The sequence below is a fragment of the Ovis canadensis genome, chromosome 15 (assembly GCF_042477335.2).
Source record: "Ovis canadensis isolate MfBH-ARS-UI-01 breed Bighorn chromosome 15, ARS-UI_OviCan_v2, whole genome shotgun sequence".
In the NCBI taxonomy this organism is placed as follows: domain Eukaryota; kingdom Metazoa; phylum Chordata; class Mammalia; order Artiodactyla; family Bovidae; genus Ovis; species Ovis canadensis.
In genome coordinates this window covers 8,540,519-8,558,536 of record NC_091259.1, presented here as the reverse complement: position 1 = coordinate 8,558,536, position 18,018 = coordinate 8,540,519, and the positions used below count along the sequence as shown (strand labels likewise).

The window sequence follows — 18,018 nt, the reverse complement described above, 5'->3', positions numbered from 1 at the left end:
GCATTTTTTTCATCTGAAAACAGTGATGATAATAGTACCTATTACATAGGATTCTTGTGAGAATCCAGTTGAAAGATCCATACAAAGCATTTAGATACAGATATGGACATCTAATGCATTGCAATAATTAGCTAAATAGAAACTCTTTCATTATTAATTCAAAAAGGACTAATATTCTATAAATGCTTCACCATTTATAAGACAAGGGGAGCTCAAGGAATACTTTTTCTTCAATGAGTTTAACATGCCACTGAGTACAAATTTATATAAAAGTCATATAGTGTTTTGAAAACTAATCACTACTGAAAATTCCAAATTAACTACCAGGATATAAAATAGGTAATCAGATTACCCACTTTACAAGTGGAATAACAGAAATAAAGTTTAAAACTTTATTTATGGATACTTCCGGTACCTTATAAAAGATAATCTCTTTTACAATTAGAAATAATTGAAATGAACCCTTCAAGAGAATAATTATTTCATCCACATATTTTACTTCTTGTTTTCTAGTTTTCAGCAGTCTATTTATTTTTATTTTTTTACTTTACAATACTGTATTGGTTTTGCCATACATTGACATGAATCCACCATAGGTGTACATGAGTTCCCAACTCTGAACCCCCCTCCCCATATCATCTCTCTGGGTCATCCCAGTGCACCAGCCCCAAGCATCGAACCTATTTTGAACATATATGCAAAAATTTATATATATATATATATATATATATATATATATATATGCCTAATCTACATTTTTTAAAGAAATAGCTATTGGTTACATAATGTGAATTTCTCTGACTATTGTCACTTAAATGTCTTCCTATGCTGTCACTATTCATTCTAAATACCAGGCATTATTTGAAAGTATTACACAGGAAGGCAGAAAATGCAGGCTCAGCTTCTGATCTGCCACTCCCTGATCACACGACTTAGAAAAAAAAAAAATCCTCACACTTGATAAGTATCTCTTTCCTCTTAAGAAAATGAAGAACTGTAGTTCTCAAGCTGTATTTTTTTCCAGCTCCAAAAATTATTCCTTTTAAAAATCAAGTGAATTACTAAATCATTTATAAATCAATTTTTATCATTTTTATCTTTATTTCACTTATTTCTTGTCTTGTTTAATGATTTAACATTATTCATTTTATTTTATTTATTTATTTTTATTTTACTTTACAATACTGTATTGGTTTTGCCATACATTGACATGAATCCACCACAGGTGTACATGAGTTCCCAATCCTGAATCCCTCTCCGACCTCCCTCACCATATCATCTCTCTGGGTCATCCCAGTGAACCAGCCCCAAGCATCCTATATCCTGTATCGAACCTAGACTGGCGATTCATTTCTTACATGATGGTATACATGTTTCAATGTCATTCTCCCAAATCATCCCACCCTCTCCCTCTCCCACAGAGTCCAAAAGTCTGTTCTATACATCTGTGTCTCTTTTGCTGTCTTGCATACAGGCTTATCATTACTATCATTCTAAACCCTAAATGTGTTAGTATACTGTATTGGTGTTTTTCTTTTTGGCTTACTTCACTCTGTATAATCGGCTCCAGTTTCATCTACCTCACTAGAATGGATTCAAATGTATTATTTTTAATGGCTTAGTAATACTCCACTGTGTATATGTACAACATATTTCTTATCCATTCATCTGTTGGTGGACATCTAGGTTGCTTCCATGTCCTGGCAATTATAAACAGTGCTGTGATGAACATTGGGGTACACGTGTCTCTTTCACTTCTGGTTTCCTCGGTGTGTATGCGCAGCAGCGGCATTGCTGGGTCATAAGGCAGTTTAATTTCCAGTTTCTTAACGAATCTCCAAACTGTTTTCCATAGTGGTTTTACTAGTTTGCATTCCCACCAACAGTGTAGGAGGGTTCCCTTTTCTCCACACCCTCTCCAGCATTTATTGCTTGTAGACTTTTGGATCGCAGCCATTCTCACTGGTGTGAAGTGGTACCTCATTGTGGTCTTGATTTGCATTTTCTGATAATGAGTGATGTTGAGCATCTTTTCATGTATTTGTTAGCCATCTGTATGTCTTCTTTGGAGAAATGTCTATTTAGTTCTTTGGCCCATTTTTTGATTAGGTAGTTTAATTTTTCTGGACTTGAACTGCATAAGTTGCTTGTATATTTTTGAGATTAGTTGTTTATCAGTTGCTTCATTTGCTATTATTTTCTCCCATTCAGAAGTCTGTCTTTTCACCTTGCTTATAGTTTCCTTTGCTGTGTAGAAGCTTTTAATTTAATTAGATTCCATTTGTTTACTTTTGCTTTTATTTCCAGTATTCTGGGAGGTGGATCATAGAGGATCCTGCTGTGATTTATGTCGGAGAGTGTTTTACCTATGTTTTCCTCTACGGTTTTATAGTTTCTGGTCTTACATTTAGATCTTTAATCCATTTTGAGTTTATTTTTGTTTGTGGTGTTAGAAAGTGATCTAGTTTCATTCTTTTACAAGTGGTTGACCAGTATTCCCAGCACCACTTGTTAAAGAGATTGTCTTTACTCCATTGTATATTCTTGCCTCCTTTGTCAAAGATAAGGTGTCCATATGTGTGTGGATTTATCTCTGTGCTTTCTATTTTGTTCCATTGATCTATATATCTGTCTTGTGCTAGTACCATACTGTCTTGATGACTGTGGCTTTGTAGTAGAGCCTGAAGTCAGGCAAGTTGATTTCTCCAGTTCCATTCTTCTTTCTCAAGATTGCTTTGGCTATTCGAGGTTTTTTGTATTTCCATACAAATCTTGAAATTATTTGTTCTAGCTCTGTGAAAAATACCACTGGTAGCTTGACAGGGATTGCATTGAATCTGTAGATTGCTTTGGGTAGTACAGTCATTTTCACTATATTGGTTCTTCCAATCCACGAACATGGTATATTTCTCCATCTATTAGTGTCCTCTTTGATTTCTTTCATCACTGTTTTATAGTTTTCTATATATACGTCTTTAGTTTTTTTAGGTAGATATATTCCTAAGTATTTTATTCTTTTGTTGCAATGGTAAATGGAATTATTTCCTTAATTTCTTTTTCTACTTTCTCATTATTAGTGTATAGGAATGCAAGGGATTTCTGTAGTTGATTTTATATCCTGCAACTTTACTATATTCTTTGATTAGCTCTAGTAATTTTCTGATGGAGTCTTTAGGATTTTCTATGTAGAGGATCATGTCATCTGCAAACAGTGAGTGTTTTACTTCTTCTTTTCCAATTTGGATTCCTTTTATTTCTTTTTCTGCTCTGATTGCTGTGGGCAAAGCTTCCAGAACTATGTTAAATAATAGCAGTGAATTTGGGCACCCTTGTCTTGTTCCTGACTGTAGGGGAAATGCTTTCAACTTTTCACCATTGAGGATAATGTTTGCTGTGGGTTGTCATATATAGCTTTTATTATTTTGAGGTATGTTCCTTCTATTCCTGCTTTCTGGAGAGTTTTTATCATAAAAGGATGTTGAATTTTGTCAAAGGCTTTCTCTGCATCTATTGAGATCATCATATGGCTTTTATTTTTCAAGTTGTTAATGTGGTGAATTACATTGATTGACTTGCGGATATTGAAGAATCCTTGCATCTCTGGGTTAAAGCCCACTTGGTCATGATGTATGATATTTTTAATATGTTGTTGGATTCTGATTGCTAGAATTTTATTAAGGATTTTTGCATCTATGTTCATCAGTGATATTGGCCTGTAGTTTTCTTTTTTTGTGACGTCTTTTTCAGGTTTTGGTATTAGGGTGATGGTGGCCTCATAGAATGAGGTTAACATTCTTTCAACTTTTTTCTCACTGTTTTTCTATCAAAAGTATATTGTAAAACACTCCAGAATTATCTTAGCCTCCCGTCCTAGCATATAACTGTCCCACGTTTGACATCAGAATTTCCACTTAACATTTCTATTGTCCATTTTTGTTAAAATAGAATTCAAGTTCTTATGTGACCTATTAAAATCACAGATTGTCACATAACAAAACTTATAAGCTTAGAAGGCTGTTAAAGCTATAAAAGGCATAGTTACCAAGCATATATATTTTTAAAAATACATATTTCTGGAAAAATAATTTCCTTGGACTAAAAAGTAGATAAGGATTGGTGATGCCATAGCAATGTATAGAGATGACTACATAAGTTATGCATGCAAGTATAAAGAAACAAATAAGAAAGAAAATATATAAAAAGGAAACAAAAGAGAACTCACATATTTAGTATCACCAATTCCAATCAATATGAAGGAATATCCTTGACTTCTTGAACTCATGACAACCTATAAATACACACACACGCACACACACACACACACACACACATGTGCTTGTGCGCCTACCTCCTAAATCTAAATAATAATAAATCTCTTAAGGGATAAAAACAAGGGAAAATCTCATGGTTTGTACAAATTATATCTATTTTATGTATACTCAGAATAGGAATGAGACATGTCACAAAATTGCAAAAAAAAAAAAAAAAGTCAAACACAATAGACCTTTCTCTCTTGTCTTTTTCCCTTCGATCAGCAAGTCCAGCTCCCTACATGCACGGGCTTTGGGAGCTCCTCGTAAATCTGCAGTGAAGAACTCAGGAGGGCTATTTAAACGCACTGGAGGAACCCAGATGCAGTCCCATTGACAGTACCTATAGTAATTCTTCGACAAGTTAGATAAAAATAAGCCCTGGTGACTTTAATCTGCTTCTGCTTTGGCTTTTCAAGTATGCTTTATGAAATATGTTCTTTTAGTTTGCTTCAAATATATGATGTTAAATATCAAATGTAGGTTTTATAATCAGTGATCAAAAAGTTTAATTTTTTTTTTTTTTTTACTTTCTACACAGGGAATAAAACCTAAGGCATTCATTATAATTTTGTGTTGGCCAAAAATTTGTTTGAGTTTTTCAATAGAATGTTAAAGAACTATATTACAATTTTTAAAATGTAAGTAGACCAAAATTAAACATCTACATTTCCACAGAGTTTATCCTAATTATATTATTTTTTCAGCAATAAATCCATACCCCAAACCAACACATTCCAATCCCAGTATGTAATTTCACCAGATCATTTGATTTACCTTTCATAGACAGTCTGAGGTTTTCGCTTGTTTGTTTTGATTTGGACTTTGTGTGCATGTGCTAAACATTGGTAGTCTCTTAACTTTGCAATAGATTATGAACTCAGTGACATCAGGGTAAACTGTTTCTCATTTTGTATTTAATAATTCAAATTTTAATGATGGCAAGCATGATAGCAGTAATCGAAAACCATCATGACAAAGAGCTAACTGTGGTAAGAGTCCTAGTACTGTTTCCACAGAGGCACAAAATAGGTAATTTGACAATAGGCAACTAGTAACTAGCATATTAGAATCTGACTCTGGCCAAACTGCCTCTCTAATGCTACAACAATTGTAAAAATTACTGCCACTCTTGACACATAGTAAGTACTTAATATTTCTGGATATTTAACTTAGAGTAACATAATAAAATAATGAGCTGAATATTTCAAAACCATGTTTAAAAATTTAACTGTATAGTTAAGACTCCAGCTATGCACTGGTATGCAAATTATACAGTCTGTTGTAATAGAATTTCAATAGCAGGGATAAAGTAAATGAATAAGATAATCTTTATAATTCTGATTGGGCTTCACCGGTGGCTCAGTCAGTAAAGAATCTGCCCACATGGCAGGAGATGTGGATTCAGTCACTCTTTTGGGAAGATAGCCTGGAGAAAGAAATGGCAACCCACTCCAGTATTCTTGCCTGGGAAATTCCACAGACAGAAGAGCTAGCAAGCTACAGTCCATGGTGTTGCAAGAGTCAGACACAACTTAACAACTAAACCACCATCACCATAGTTTCGATTATTTAATAATATCAAAGTAACATACAATTCAAGTAATTTACTTTTGCATTTTACTTGAACTAAACTTATAATTGTGTTCCACTGCCTAAGCAATTTAATTTTTGTGCTTTTGATGTCAAAAACATGGCAAGGAAGAATGATTATTTTCACGTGTGTATGTGCATGGTGTGTGTGAATATGATAATAACAGGAAGATGGCCAAATGAGGGGACAGAGCAACAGTGTCAAACTAATTAGATATACATCTAAGTACTCAAGAGAAGAAATAGCAATTTGTGTAAGAGACCAAATGTCCAGGATAACTTATCTTAGGTGTATACCACCTAAGATGCTAAAGCTAGAAAGTCTGTATGACTACCAAATGTACTTTTAAACAGATATGTGACTTTGAGAAAGATTTTAAATTAATTTGGATTCAGATTATTTATTAAAAACACAGTGACTCTTTCCCTGTCTTGCATACAGGGTCGTCATTGCCATCTTCCTAAATTCCATATATATGTGTTAGTATACTGTATTGGTGTTTTTCTTTCTGGCTTACTTCACTCTGTATAATCGGCTCCAGTTTCATCCATCTCATCAGAACTGATTCAAATGAATTCTTTTTAACGGCTGAGTAATACTCCATTGTGTATATGTACCACAGCTTTCTTATCCATTCATCTGCTGATGGACAGAGGGAGAGGGAGAGGGTGGGATGATTTGGGAGAATGACATTCTAACATGTATACTATCATTTTTTTTTTAATTTTAGTTTTTTATTTTTTAAATTTTAAAATCTTTAATTCTTACATGCATTCCCAAACATGAATTGAATCGAATCGCCAGTCTATGTCTGACGCAGGATGCAGCATGCTTGGGGCTGGTGCATGGGGATGACCCAGAAAGATGTTATGGGGAGGGAGGTGGGAGGGGGGTTCATGTTTGGGAATGCATGTAAGAATTAAAGATTTTAAAATTTAAAAAATAAAAAAAAATTAAAAAAAAAGGAAAAAAAACCACAGTGAGAATATATATTTCAATATACATAATTAATATGTATTCTCTATTATTAGTGATAGTATTATTACTATTGTGTCTGACTCTTTGCGATACTACAGACTGTAGCTTGCCAGGCTCCTCTGTGCATGGGATTCTCCAGGCAAGAATACTGGGGTGGGTTGCCATGTCCTCCCCCAGGGGATGCTGCTCCCAATCCAGGAATCGAACCTGCATCTTTTAAGTCTCTTGAATTGGCACACAAGTTCTTTACCAGTGAAATGTAACAGTGAAAGTGAAGTGAAAGTGTCAGTTGCTCAGTCATGTCCAACTCTTTGCAACCTCATGGGCTGTAGCCCACAAGGTTCCTCTGTTCACAGAATTCTCCAGGCAAGAATCCTAGAGTGGGTAACCATTACCTTCTCCATGGGATCTTCCTGACCCAGGGATTGAACCCAGGTCCCCTTCATTGAAGGCAAATTCTTTACCATCTAAGCCATCAAGGGAAGCACCACCTAAATGTTCATTTAAATTGATATTAAAATGCCACGTATATCTTCCAAGGCTCTTTCCCATGTCGAAAGGAATCTTTTCTCATGGTTAAAATTTTGATAGAGAATAGAAAGATGACATACTTAATAGAAATAATAGAGCTATCTTTTAAAAATATGGAATGCTACATTTTCTGATTCTTTTGCTAAAACTATCATTTTTAAAAAGACTCCTTTATCTCTGCAGTAAGCATAATGCCAGAATGACCTTCAAGATTTCCTGCCTGAACCCTTGGGTATGGTAATATATCACATCTAGGTTAAATTACATGTTATAAGGGATTTCAAAAATTTAATTATGGTTATTAATCAGTTAACTTTGAGCCATATTTGAAGTCTAATTTAATCCCATAAGTTCTTTAAAAACAGATAATTTTCCCTGGCTGATAAGAGAAGAGGGATTATAGAAATTCAGAGTGCAGTCAGGAAAAATTACATGCACGATTGGTGTGTTTGAAGACGGAGGGTTAAATTCAGGGACTTCAACCTGCTGAGAATGACCCCTAGCTGAAAGCCAGCGAGGAAATCAGGGCCTCAGTCCTAGAACTACAGGAACTGAATTTTGACAATAATCTGAATGAACCAGAAAGCAATTCTTCCCTAGAACCTGCAGATTAAAGCCCAGCTCAATATATCTTGGATTTTGACCTCACTGATGACAGAAACTTTGGCCAACAAGTGCAAAGAGTTGACTCTTTGGAACAGACTCTGATGCTGGGAGGGGTTGGGGGCAGGAGGAGAAGGGGATGCCAGAGGATGAGATGGCATCGCTGACTTGATGGACATGAGTTTGGGTGAACTCAGGGAGTTGGTGATAGACAGGGAGGCCTGGCATGCTGCAATTCATGGGGTCACAAAGGGTTGAACACGACTGAGCGACTGAACTGAACTGTTGGCAGAAACTTACTCAAACTCTTGACAAGAAACACTGTGAGATAGTAAATGGGTGCTATTTTAGGATATTACTTCGTGGTAATCTGTTACACAGTAATAGACACATAAAATAATCAAAATAAATACTCTGTTGCTAGATTCATTATCTAAAAGTTGAGTTTCATTTATTAGCTAAATTTAGATTAAATTTAGCATCTAGATTTGTTATCAATATAATTGAACTGTAGCAAAGAATACTAAGTTAAAGGTGTTAGGATTCTCATTGCAGTTTTCTTTAAAACAGTTGAAGTCTTTTAGAAAAAAAATTAAAATAAATTCCTATATAATCTATACACACAAACACACACACACACATAATCCAATTGTATCAATGTGATGTGCTGATTGGACTGCAAGGAGATCAAAACAGTCCATCATAAAGGAAATCAACCCTGAATATTCATTGGAAGGACTGATGCTGCAGCTTAAATACTTTGGCCAACTAATGCAAAAAGCCAACTCATTGGAAAAGACCCTGATGCTGGGAAAGATTGAGGGCAGGACAGAAAGGGGATGACAGCAGATGAGATGGTTGGATGGCATCACTGACTCACTGAACATGAGTATGAGCAAAGTCGGGGAGATAGTGAAGGGCAGGGAAGCCAGGTGTGCTGCAGTCCATGGGGTCACAAAGAGTTGCACACAACTTAGTGACTGAACAACAACAAAAATACGATAAGGTCAGCATGGACATTAAATAAACAACATATATTTGTAAAAGACATAGTTAGATGGTAATAAAATATAAATACAAAACTGTGAGTTAATGATTTAACAATATGAGAAAATCAGTCATATTTGTCAATAAGTTAAAACATTATTTGATAAGACATTGTCAGAATGGCAAATTAATGATAGATTTGATGGAATAGAAAGAGTGAATCAGAGACTACTAGAACTCTTGAATGCCAGAATGTTTCTGTTTATAAACTGAGGTAGGAAGGTTACATAACAATTTTTTAAAAAAAATATGTATTTCCTTTCCTCTCTTTTTTATCACTGTTGACTTGAATGCTTTTGCACATTCTTCCAGCTCATGCAAAGTAATAAATGAATAAAGAAACTAACCTACACACCAGAGTATGATTCCCTGATTCCCTGACACTGGTGATTGCTGGATGCCATATTTCCCTTCCTGCAGACTAAATGAGACTGAATCTACAGGAAAGGGAGACAGAGAGCATTATGGAAGAGGAATAAGGAACACGATTGGAACAATGGGATAGAGAAGCTCACTTGATGTGACATTTTGAGTGAACAGACAACATGAAGGCAATAGATGATTTTTTAAAAATGTAAATTAATAGATTAAAAAAAAAAAGAATCACAGACAAGAGAATGGCAGTTATAGCAGGAGTCTGGACTCAGAGAACCCTGAACTGTTAATAATTTTCTAGTTTATCCTAAGGCACAAGGATCTTTATTATTAACTTGATTTTATAAAAACAACAAAAGATACATTCTTTATTTTCTATAAATAAGTGAGCCTGATTGAACCCCAGTGCCTGATTCATTTTCTCTAAAGTGACAAATGCAATTTTAATATGCAATATGTAAAACAACTAAACTCTGCTTAGCATTCTTTTGTGTTAAACAGCACGTGGGAAATGAACATTCACTGGAAAATCTGTTTTGAATAGCAGAAATGATAGGCAAAAATACTATGTTTGTTTCCTTGGCAGGAAAAATAAGATGAGGACCTTTATATAGTTTTAGGTCAATAATTAGATATTATTAGATGACCACTAACCTTAGAAAGTTGTAAGAAAACGGTCTAGTCAGCTACAGAGCATGAGTGTTAAAGATGTAGGATCAGAGCTAAATTATTGAGGAAAATAGAGATGTTGCTAGGCCCAATGTGTGAACACCCCCTCTTCCTTTCATCTTAACACAGGTCTCTATCACTCTATCTTCCCATTCACCAGTCTTGCCATCTTACCTGAAACAGAAACTATTTATGTTTAAGGCAGAGGAAGTTAACAACAACAACAACAACAACAACAAATCATTTGGAATATACACATGTTATAGATAATGAGTACATATTTGGAGGTATAAATAATTTAAGGTAATTAGAGTATATAATACAGATCTTATATTTTCTTCCCTCACCAAAAAACTAAACAAAACAAACAGTTCCATTCTTTTATTTGGGCTTTGTGCCTAGTCCTGGAAATGGTGAGCTCCTGATGTATACTGACTGTTGACATCCTGGGAGCTCTGAGAAGAAAGGGTTTCAAATTTCCCTATGTAGATTTTCACTTAATCTCTTTGTACATTCTGTTGTGCATTTTAACACTGCCCTCCACAGTGATATCAGGAACACTTTTTTTCATTTTTAAAAAAATAACAAACCTCCCATTTTTGGTGGGATGGAATAGACGAAGTGTCATCTGACTAGCAGAAAGGAACCTGGGAAATAATCTTTATGTAATTCAATGTATGTTTCATGCCTACTTTTTGTGGAACCTGATGGTCTTACTAATCTCTTTTCTCAGATGGTTGTAACTTCTACTCTGCTAAGTTACTTAGTTACCTACCACTTAAATCTATGTTTCAAAAAACACGTGAAAATATTTTACCAACTGGTATTTCCTGTCTGGTTCTTTCTGCCATGTGCTTTGACACATAATTTTATGATTTTTGTTCTTATTTTAATGGGAATTTATAAGGAAAGGGAATATATTTTTAAGGGTAGCTCAGCACGTTTAACAGAAATTTCTATTTTTTAAATATATGTTTATTAGTTTTGTTTCATATAATGACATATCAAGAAATCCAAAGGGAATAGAATGTCATAACACAGATGACTTATTTACTGTAGCAGGTGTGATTAATAAAAACTGTGAAGGATTAGCCTTGAAATTCTCAGAATCTAAAAAAAAATGATGTATATAGAAAGATGCTAGAGTTCATTGCAGAATTCACAAGTTTCCATTTCCACACTGATCTTTTTCTCAAGATAAATAATATAAACTTCTGGGTACAATGAAAGTAAGACAAATTTAGTACTTGTAATAAAATTATTAACATAATAGAAATAGAAGTTCCAAATAAACAAAAATACTCTTATTGAATTTTCTATATGGATAAAAATACAAATAAGAAATCAGACGAATCAGAAAATTTCTTAATGACTATGTAATTAGAGACTTCAGTGATAATGAATGCTGAAAGATGGTATCCATCTCCACTGGATACATTTGATTTTCATCCAAATATCTCAGTCTTTCTTTATTTTATTTTTTACTTTACAATATTGTATTGGTTTTGCCATACATCGAAATGAATCCGCCATGAGTGTACACGTGTTCCCCATCCTGAACCGCCCTCCCACCTCCCTCCCAATACCATCCCTCTGGGTCATCCCAGTGCACCAGCCCCAAGCATCCTGTATCCTGCCCTACTTTCTATTTGTCTTAAAACTCACTAAAATAATTCATATATGTGGTATAACTGTTTCAAAGCCTAAATACCCTCCTCTGGGTTATAATGTTTTTAGTCAACTAACTCTTATTTATGAATTCCCTACCATTGACTACATGTACACATTTCTTTAAAGCTCACTTAAATACATCTTCCTTAGTTTACAGCTTCTATGCTATAATCATAATAAAGTAATATTTAAACATACTATTTTAATTGGTATGATTCAAGAGAAAACTTAATAGATCCCTCAAAATAGAAGAAATAATTTTAATAGCAATTTTTTTAATAGAAAGAGGATATTATGAGGTCAGCCCTGACAGTCAGAACCTACCTAAAGGAAAAATACTACAAAAGGGTGAATTTTCTCATAATGTTCTGTCACTTTTCTAGAATAATTAGGCAAATATACCAAAAAAAAAATTGAACTATAACCCAAGAAAAAGAAGAGAGGTTTCCTAGATTAAAGATTTTGTCTTTATAATATGTATATGCTATTATTATTTGAACCTGGTGATTTATGCTGAAGTCAGTAAGAACAACCAAGTTGAAGGTCCATGATCAGACATTTGATCACAGTATCTAAGAAATAAACTCTTTGAGGCAAAAATATATCAGGCTGTAGATAAAAGCATATAGTGTAATGTTAAACAGAGAAATTCAGAAGTCAATGCAAGGGAGGAAAACAGTAGATCAAAACCACAGCGATATTATACAGATAAGAGAGGCAGAGACAGCAGTGAATAACTAAGACCATGATCTTACATGACTGTGTGTACCTGATGCTGTTGGTTCTACAAATATTTGACTCAATACTAATTAGCCTGTGTGGGCACGTTGCCCATTTTACTAAAGGAAGTAATCTTCACGCTCTGAGTTAGGATTATATTAACTCCACAATAAAAGGATATTATTGTCTATGAGCTTCTTTTAGATCAATCCAAAATATGAAGAAAACTTTGAAACTTGCATTCATCTTTTGCCATCTGAGACCAACTTCTTGCTCCATAACATCCTCATGGCATTTTTCACTTCTGCATTCCTCAGTGTATAAATCAGAGGGTTGATCAAAGGTGTTCCAAGTGTGTAAAACAGAGCTATCATCTTATCCATGGAAAAGGTGGTTGCAGGGCGAGTGTATATAAATATGCAAGGACCAAAGAACAAGATGACCACAGTGATGTGGGAGATGCAGGTGGAGAGGGCTTTTTTCCTCCCCTCAGCACTGTGGTTTCTCAGAGAATGCAAGATGATAGCATAGGAGAACATCAGCATAACAAAACTCACTGTACAGATGGCCCCGCTGTTGGACACCAAGAGTAGGTTGGTCACATAGGTGTCTGTACAGGCAAGTTGTAACAAAGGCTGCAAGTCACATAGATAATGATCAATCACATTGGGACCACAGAAAGGTAAACTCAGGGCAAGAAAAATCTGAGCTGAAGAATGCACACAGGATCCCACCCAGGCCACAGCCACCAACACACCACAGACTTGATAACTCATGATGGTTGTGTAGTGCAGGGGCTTACAGATGGCCACATAGCGGTCAACAGCCATGAGGACGAGGATGAAGATCTCCAGGCAGCCAAAGAAATGGAAGGAAAAAACTTGGACTATGCACTCACTGAAAGAGATAGTGGCATTCTTCAAAAGGGAATCTGCAATCATCCTAGGGGCTATGCATGTAGAGAAGCAGGTATCAGACAAAGATAAATGGAAAAGGAAGAAATACATTGGACTCCCAAGTGCCTTGCTGGTCTTGATCGTGGTAATAATCAGAAAGTTCCCCAACAAGGTCCCCAAATAGAAAATCAAGAAAGTGGTAAACACTATTTTCTTCCTAACAGGATCTTGTGTCAATCCAAGCAGAATAAACTCAGTCACATTATTATTCAGCTGCATGATCTTATCAATGCAGAGAAGGGGTGAGTGTTAAATGCTTTATCTGCAAAATATAGAAAAGAATTAATTCATGGTGTGATGTGTGATCTTTTGGAATATTTTAAGTGAGATAAATATCCTTCATCATGGACATTCTAGTTGTGGCTTCTTAACAAGGCACCTCAATACTTAATTTGTAATGAAAACTTCATAGGGTCATTATGAGTCCCTTGTAAGACTGTGAAAAGTAAACTTTATTATAGCACTCTTCAAATATAACCATTTGTGTATTTTACATGATTCTCATTAATTTTGCCTAATAAATATTAAGAAATACAGCTCCATTATATTAACTTAATTACTTTTCATGTTCATATAATCAGGGGGGAGGGAGCATGCTTGGACAGTGCATCAGTTGGCATTTTGGATATATATTACTGCCTTTGGAAGTTCATAATATAAATGTAAAAATAACAGCCCAGTCTCATCCCCTAAAAATATCTCCATATACAATTACATATATATATATGTGTATATATATATCACTGTTTGTTGTATTTGCTTATATAAATGTTTATTTTTATTAGTCTATAGTATGATCCACTCCATTGTGCATTCCATTCCATATATGACGGCTTAAAAAGAGGAAGATAAAGCACTTATAATCTTTAAATATAATGTTCTTACTTTGAAACAACTTTATGATATTTACTACTTGACATACACTAATGGAGAGAAGTGAACTTCAATGGATAGAAGTAAATATTCTTCAGTGGTTGATAATATCACAAATATTTCCATTTCCAGTTTTCTTTTTTCCCATTTCTAAAAACACCCTTCAAAAAATGCAAAGTTCCAGAGTTTACATCTAAATTATTAGGGGTATTCACTCAATAGTTTATATGTTTAAACTTCAGATACTTTGCTTAAGCATTTTAGAACTGAGGCCTTTAAAGAGGTGTCAGCAGATAGCTCTTTTCGGGCCTAACCATGGTTGTGACCCCAGTAGGATTTGTTTTATCTGGGCACCCGGAATCTCCACATCACTAATAGAAAAATTATTCAGAAGAGAGGGGAACATATAATTTTAGTCAAGAGGAACAGTGGATAGTCAGTAATTGCCTATATTCAAATTGTTTTCTGTCTTTGCAAAATCAATCATTATTCAACTTTGAAACGTCATTTCCTTCAATGAAGAGTTAGTATTTTTAGAACAAAATATTTCCTCTAGGTTTTTATTGTCAATATGATGTTGAAAAGAACACCATTTGCAAGTAAAAATATAAACTGAATGTGACAAATTTAAGTATAATTTGGAAAACTTACCCCACTGTATCCATCCTCAGTCCCACCCATATCTTCAGTGCGTCATCTTGAAATCTGTGAGCCACCAAAGCACAAACTGATAAACCAAATAGGTCATAATCCTTATTTGTTATTTTTCTCCCCCTCAATAAATTTTCTTCCCCTCAAAGTAGTTGAATGATGTATTATCTTCCTGCAAATCAAAAACTCCTGCTGGGAAAGTGTCAAAGTTATTTAATATTTCTTATTTTTAGAAAATAATCTCTTTAGACCATGTAATTGTTGGTAAAGATCTTAAATGGTCAGGGAACTAAGTCTTGGTATTTTAGTCAGTGCAATAAACACATCCTATCCATATGCGTTTGAGTGAGTGATCAATTATGAAGTAGCTGTACTTAAAAATATTGTCTGTGATTGTGGCCACTCTTTTGAATATATGTCTTTTGTTTTGTTATCAATCTCTTTAAATTGCCCATTTCTACAATAACCTTATTTATACATTAGGATATACACTTGTAAGATAAATTAAGAACCCTAAATACATGTGCTTTTTAACATTATAAGTACATGTGTGTGTGTTAGTCATTCAGTCATGTCTGACTCTTTGCAAGTCCACGGACTGATGCCTCTGTCCATGGAATTTTCCAGTCAAGAATACTGGAGTGAGTTGCCATACCCTTCTCTGGAGGATCTTTCCAACCTAATGATCAAACCCAGGTCCCCTGCCTTTCAGGGAGATTATTTACCATCTGGGCCACCAGGGAAGCCCATAAATACACATGATTAATTATTAACTTGCAAATAATTGTGAATTTTTGTCAAATATTCAATCAACAGTATATTCAGTAATCTCCTTTCTTTCTTACTTGTAATTTTATTTCTAGTTACTCTGCCTTGAAACTCAGGACCCCACTGCTAAGAGTACCTATGGCTGATCTGGGCTGAGGTTTGACATAAAACACAGAATTCTGTAAAATAATCATCTTTAAATTAAAAAAAAAAAAACCTAGTTAAAAAAGTAATCTCTTATAAAAGCCATCAGCGATTGCTTTGAAGGAAATTCTCCAGTTCTTTAAAGCTTATTTTACAGCTTTTCTTATGCTATCATATACTATGCTTAAAATCAAAACTGTCTGAGCTTCCTTTAACTTCTTTCATAGAAGGATAATTTTTGAAGTCTTCAGGATTTTGTTCTCCCCAGATTCAAGCCCAATGCCTTGTACAATATACATGCTTAATAAGTATTTTTAAGCTGAATCTTCTTAGTTACTTCTTGGAATAATCATCTGATTGTTTTAGTACTATTCTGATTAAAGAGACATTCACATTATCAATTTACTGTAGCCATCTGTATAGTATGTATGGTGTGGTGAACAGGTAAATGTGCTCCCAATTTATATGTTTGAAAAAAAAAAACCAAAATGAGATAAATTTTAAATAATTTAATCAGCCCCACAACCTGGAGTAGAACATGTTGTACTCAGAACAGCACCACTTGGCCATGTAAGGTTTTAGGACTTTGGCATGCCTAAGATGATCATTGTGATTTTTCTACACTTTTTAACATGAATCCTTGGCCCTTCAAGAATACAAGGACAGCCTTGATATTCTTCCCATCCTTCTAACATAGATGGGTATTTTTTTATATGTCTCTCTGTATGACCATATGTTGACTTTTCCCAGAAGTTGGATTCTCAAAGGTATCTGACACAAAAATGAGTTGTAATAATATTGACAAAACTGCTCTGATAAAAGAGCATTACCTTCTACGAACTATTGCACTTACTTTAAATTTTCAAACAAGTTTAGCCAATTATAGAATGGTTAAATTTCTCAAAACGGTAATAGAGAGCATGTTGATCTGGGAGCTAAAACAGATGAGTTGAAAGAAAATCACACAGAAAAGGTGATGAAAAAAGAGAGTGAAACACAAGGTGTCATGTTGATCCTTCTACCTGACAGGGTTCTGTGTGTGTGCTTAATCGTTCAGTCATGTCTGACTCTTTGTGTCCCCATGGACTGTAGCCTGTCAGCCTGCTTTATCCACAATGATTCTCCAGACAAGAATATTGGAATAAGTTTCTATGCCCTCCTCCAGGGGATCTTCTCAAACCAGGGATTGAACCCAGGTCTCCCACATTGCAAGCAAATTCTTTACGGTCTGAGCCACCAGGGAAGCCCTTCTACTTGACAAATATGTTTTATGATGGAAGCCACAGTGAAAACTTTGGCTTCCTTAAGGACTCTCTTAAACTATACCATCCTCCCTGATATGTTTATGTTTCACTTTTATCTTTAGGAAAATCTCCACATTTATTTAATTTCTATGAAAAGTACTTTTCTTGTGGGAAGGTGAACAGATCTACCCAAGGTTCTTTATCCCTCAAAAGCCTAAAACAGAGAAAGATGGAAATTCCCCTCCCACATATATGGTATATTACCCTTCACCTTCATTATGCAGTTCTTAATCTCCACTTTGTTATGTTTCCTCTGAACCTTCCGTTAGGTGTAGTTATCCACTGTATCAAAATAAATTCCAGATGCATGTCAACTGCAAGTTATATTCTTAAAATATCATTTTAGAAACATGCAAAGAGTAATACATTTCATCTGTGATATACATCTTTCTATCTAAAGCTGTCTCTTGGATGTGGAGAAGTTGGCATTTTCCAAGAAGCTTATGCCACAGTCACTATCTGTATTAGTTTCTACTTCCTTCTTAAGGGGAAAAAAGACATGTGGAAATATATTTTTAAATTTGCTAAATTATTCTGCATGATGCTTCTATCATTACAATCATGTGAGTAGTCTGTCACTTACCTGTTAGAACACTCTAAATTAGCATCAAGTCTTTCCATCACTTTCTGAAAACAGCCTTCTCATGGAATGCTGAAAAAAACAGTACCTTCTAAAGGGAATATATTAAGACATAATGATGTTAGATATTAGCGTCACAGAGAGTAGTATTCCCTAATGTTTCCCTTTCTTTGCTCATCAGAAACATCCCCAATGTTGTAATAAGTTTAAGTTTTGGTTTGTCCTCTTAGCCAGTAGAAGAGTA

General features: G+C 34.7%; 1 protein-coding gene across 1 annotated transcript; it reads right to left on the bottom strand.

The window, feature by feature from the left end:
- Positions 1-12,740: 12,740 nt before the first annotated feature.
- On the bottom strand, positions 12,741-13,673 carry LOC138420674 (olfactory receptor 4C16-like). Its single transcript, XM_069553986.1, has one exon. The coding sequence runs from the start codon at positions 13,671-13,673 to the stop codon at positions 12,741-12,743; it is 933 nt and encodes a 310-aa protein (XP_069410087.1).
- Positions 13,674-18,018: the final 4,345 nt, after the last annotated feature.

What these genes read in the sequence shown, in the direction of transcription:
- LOC138420674 (XM_069553986.1), bottom strand. Translation starts at nt 13,673, where the DNA reads ATGCAGCTGAATAATAATGTGACTGAGTTTATTCTGCTTGGATTGACA.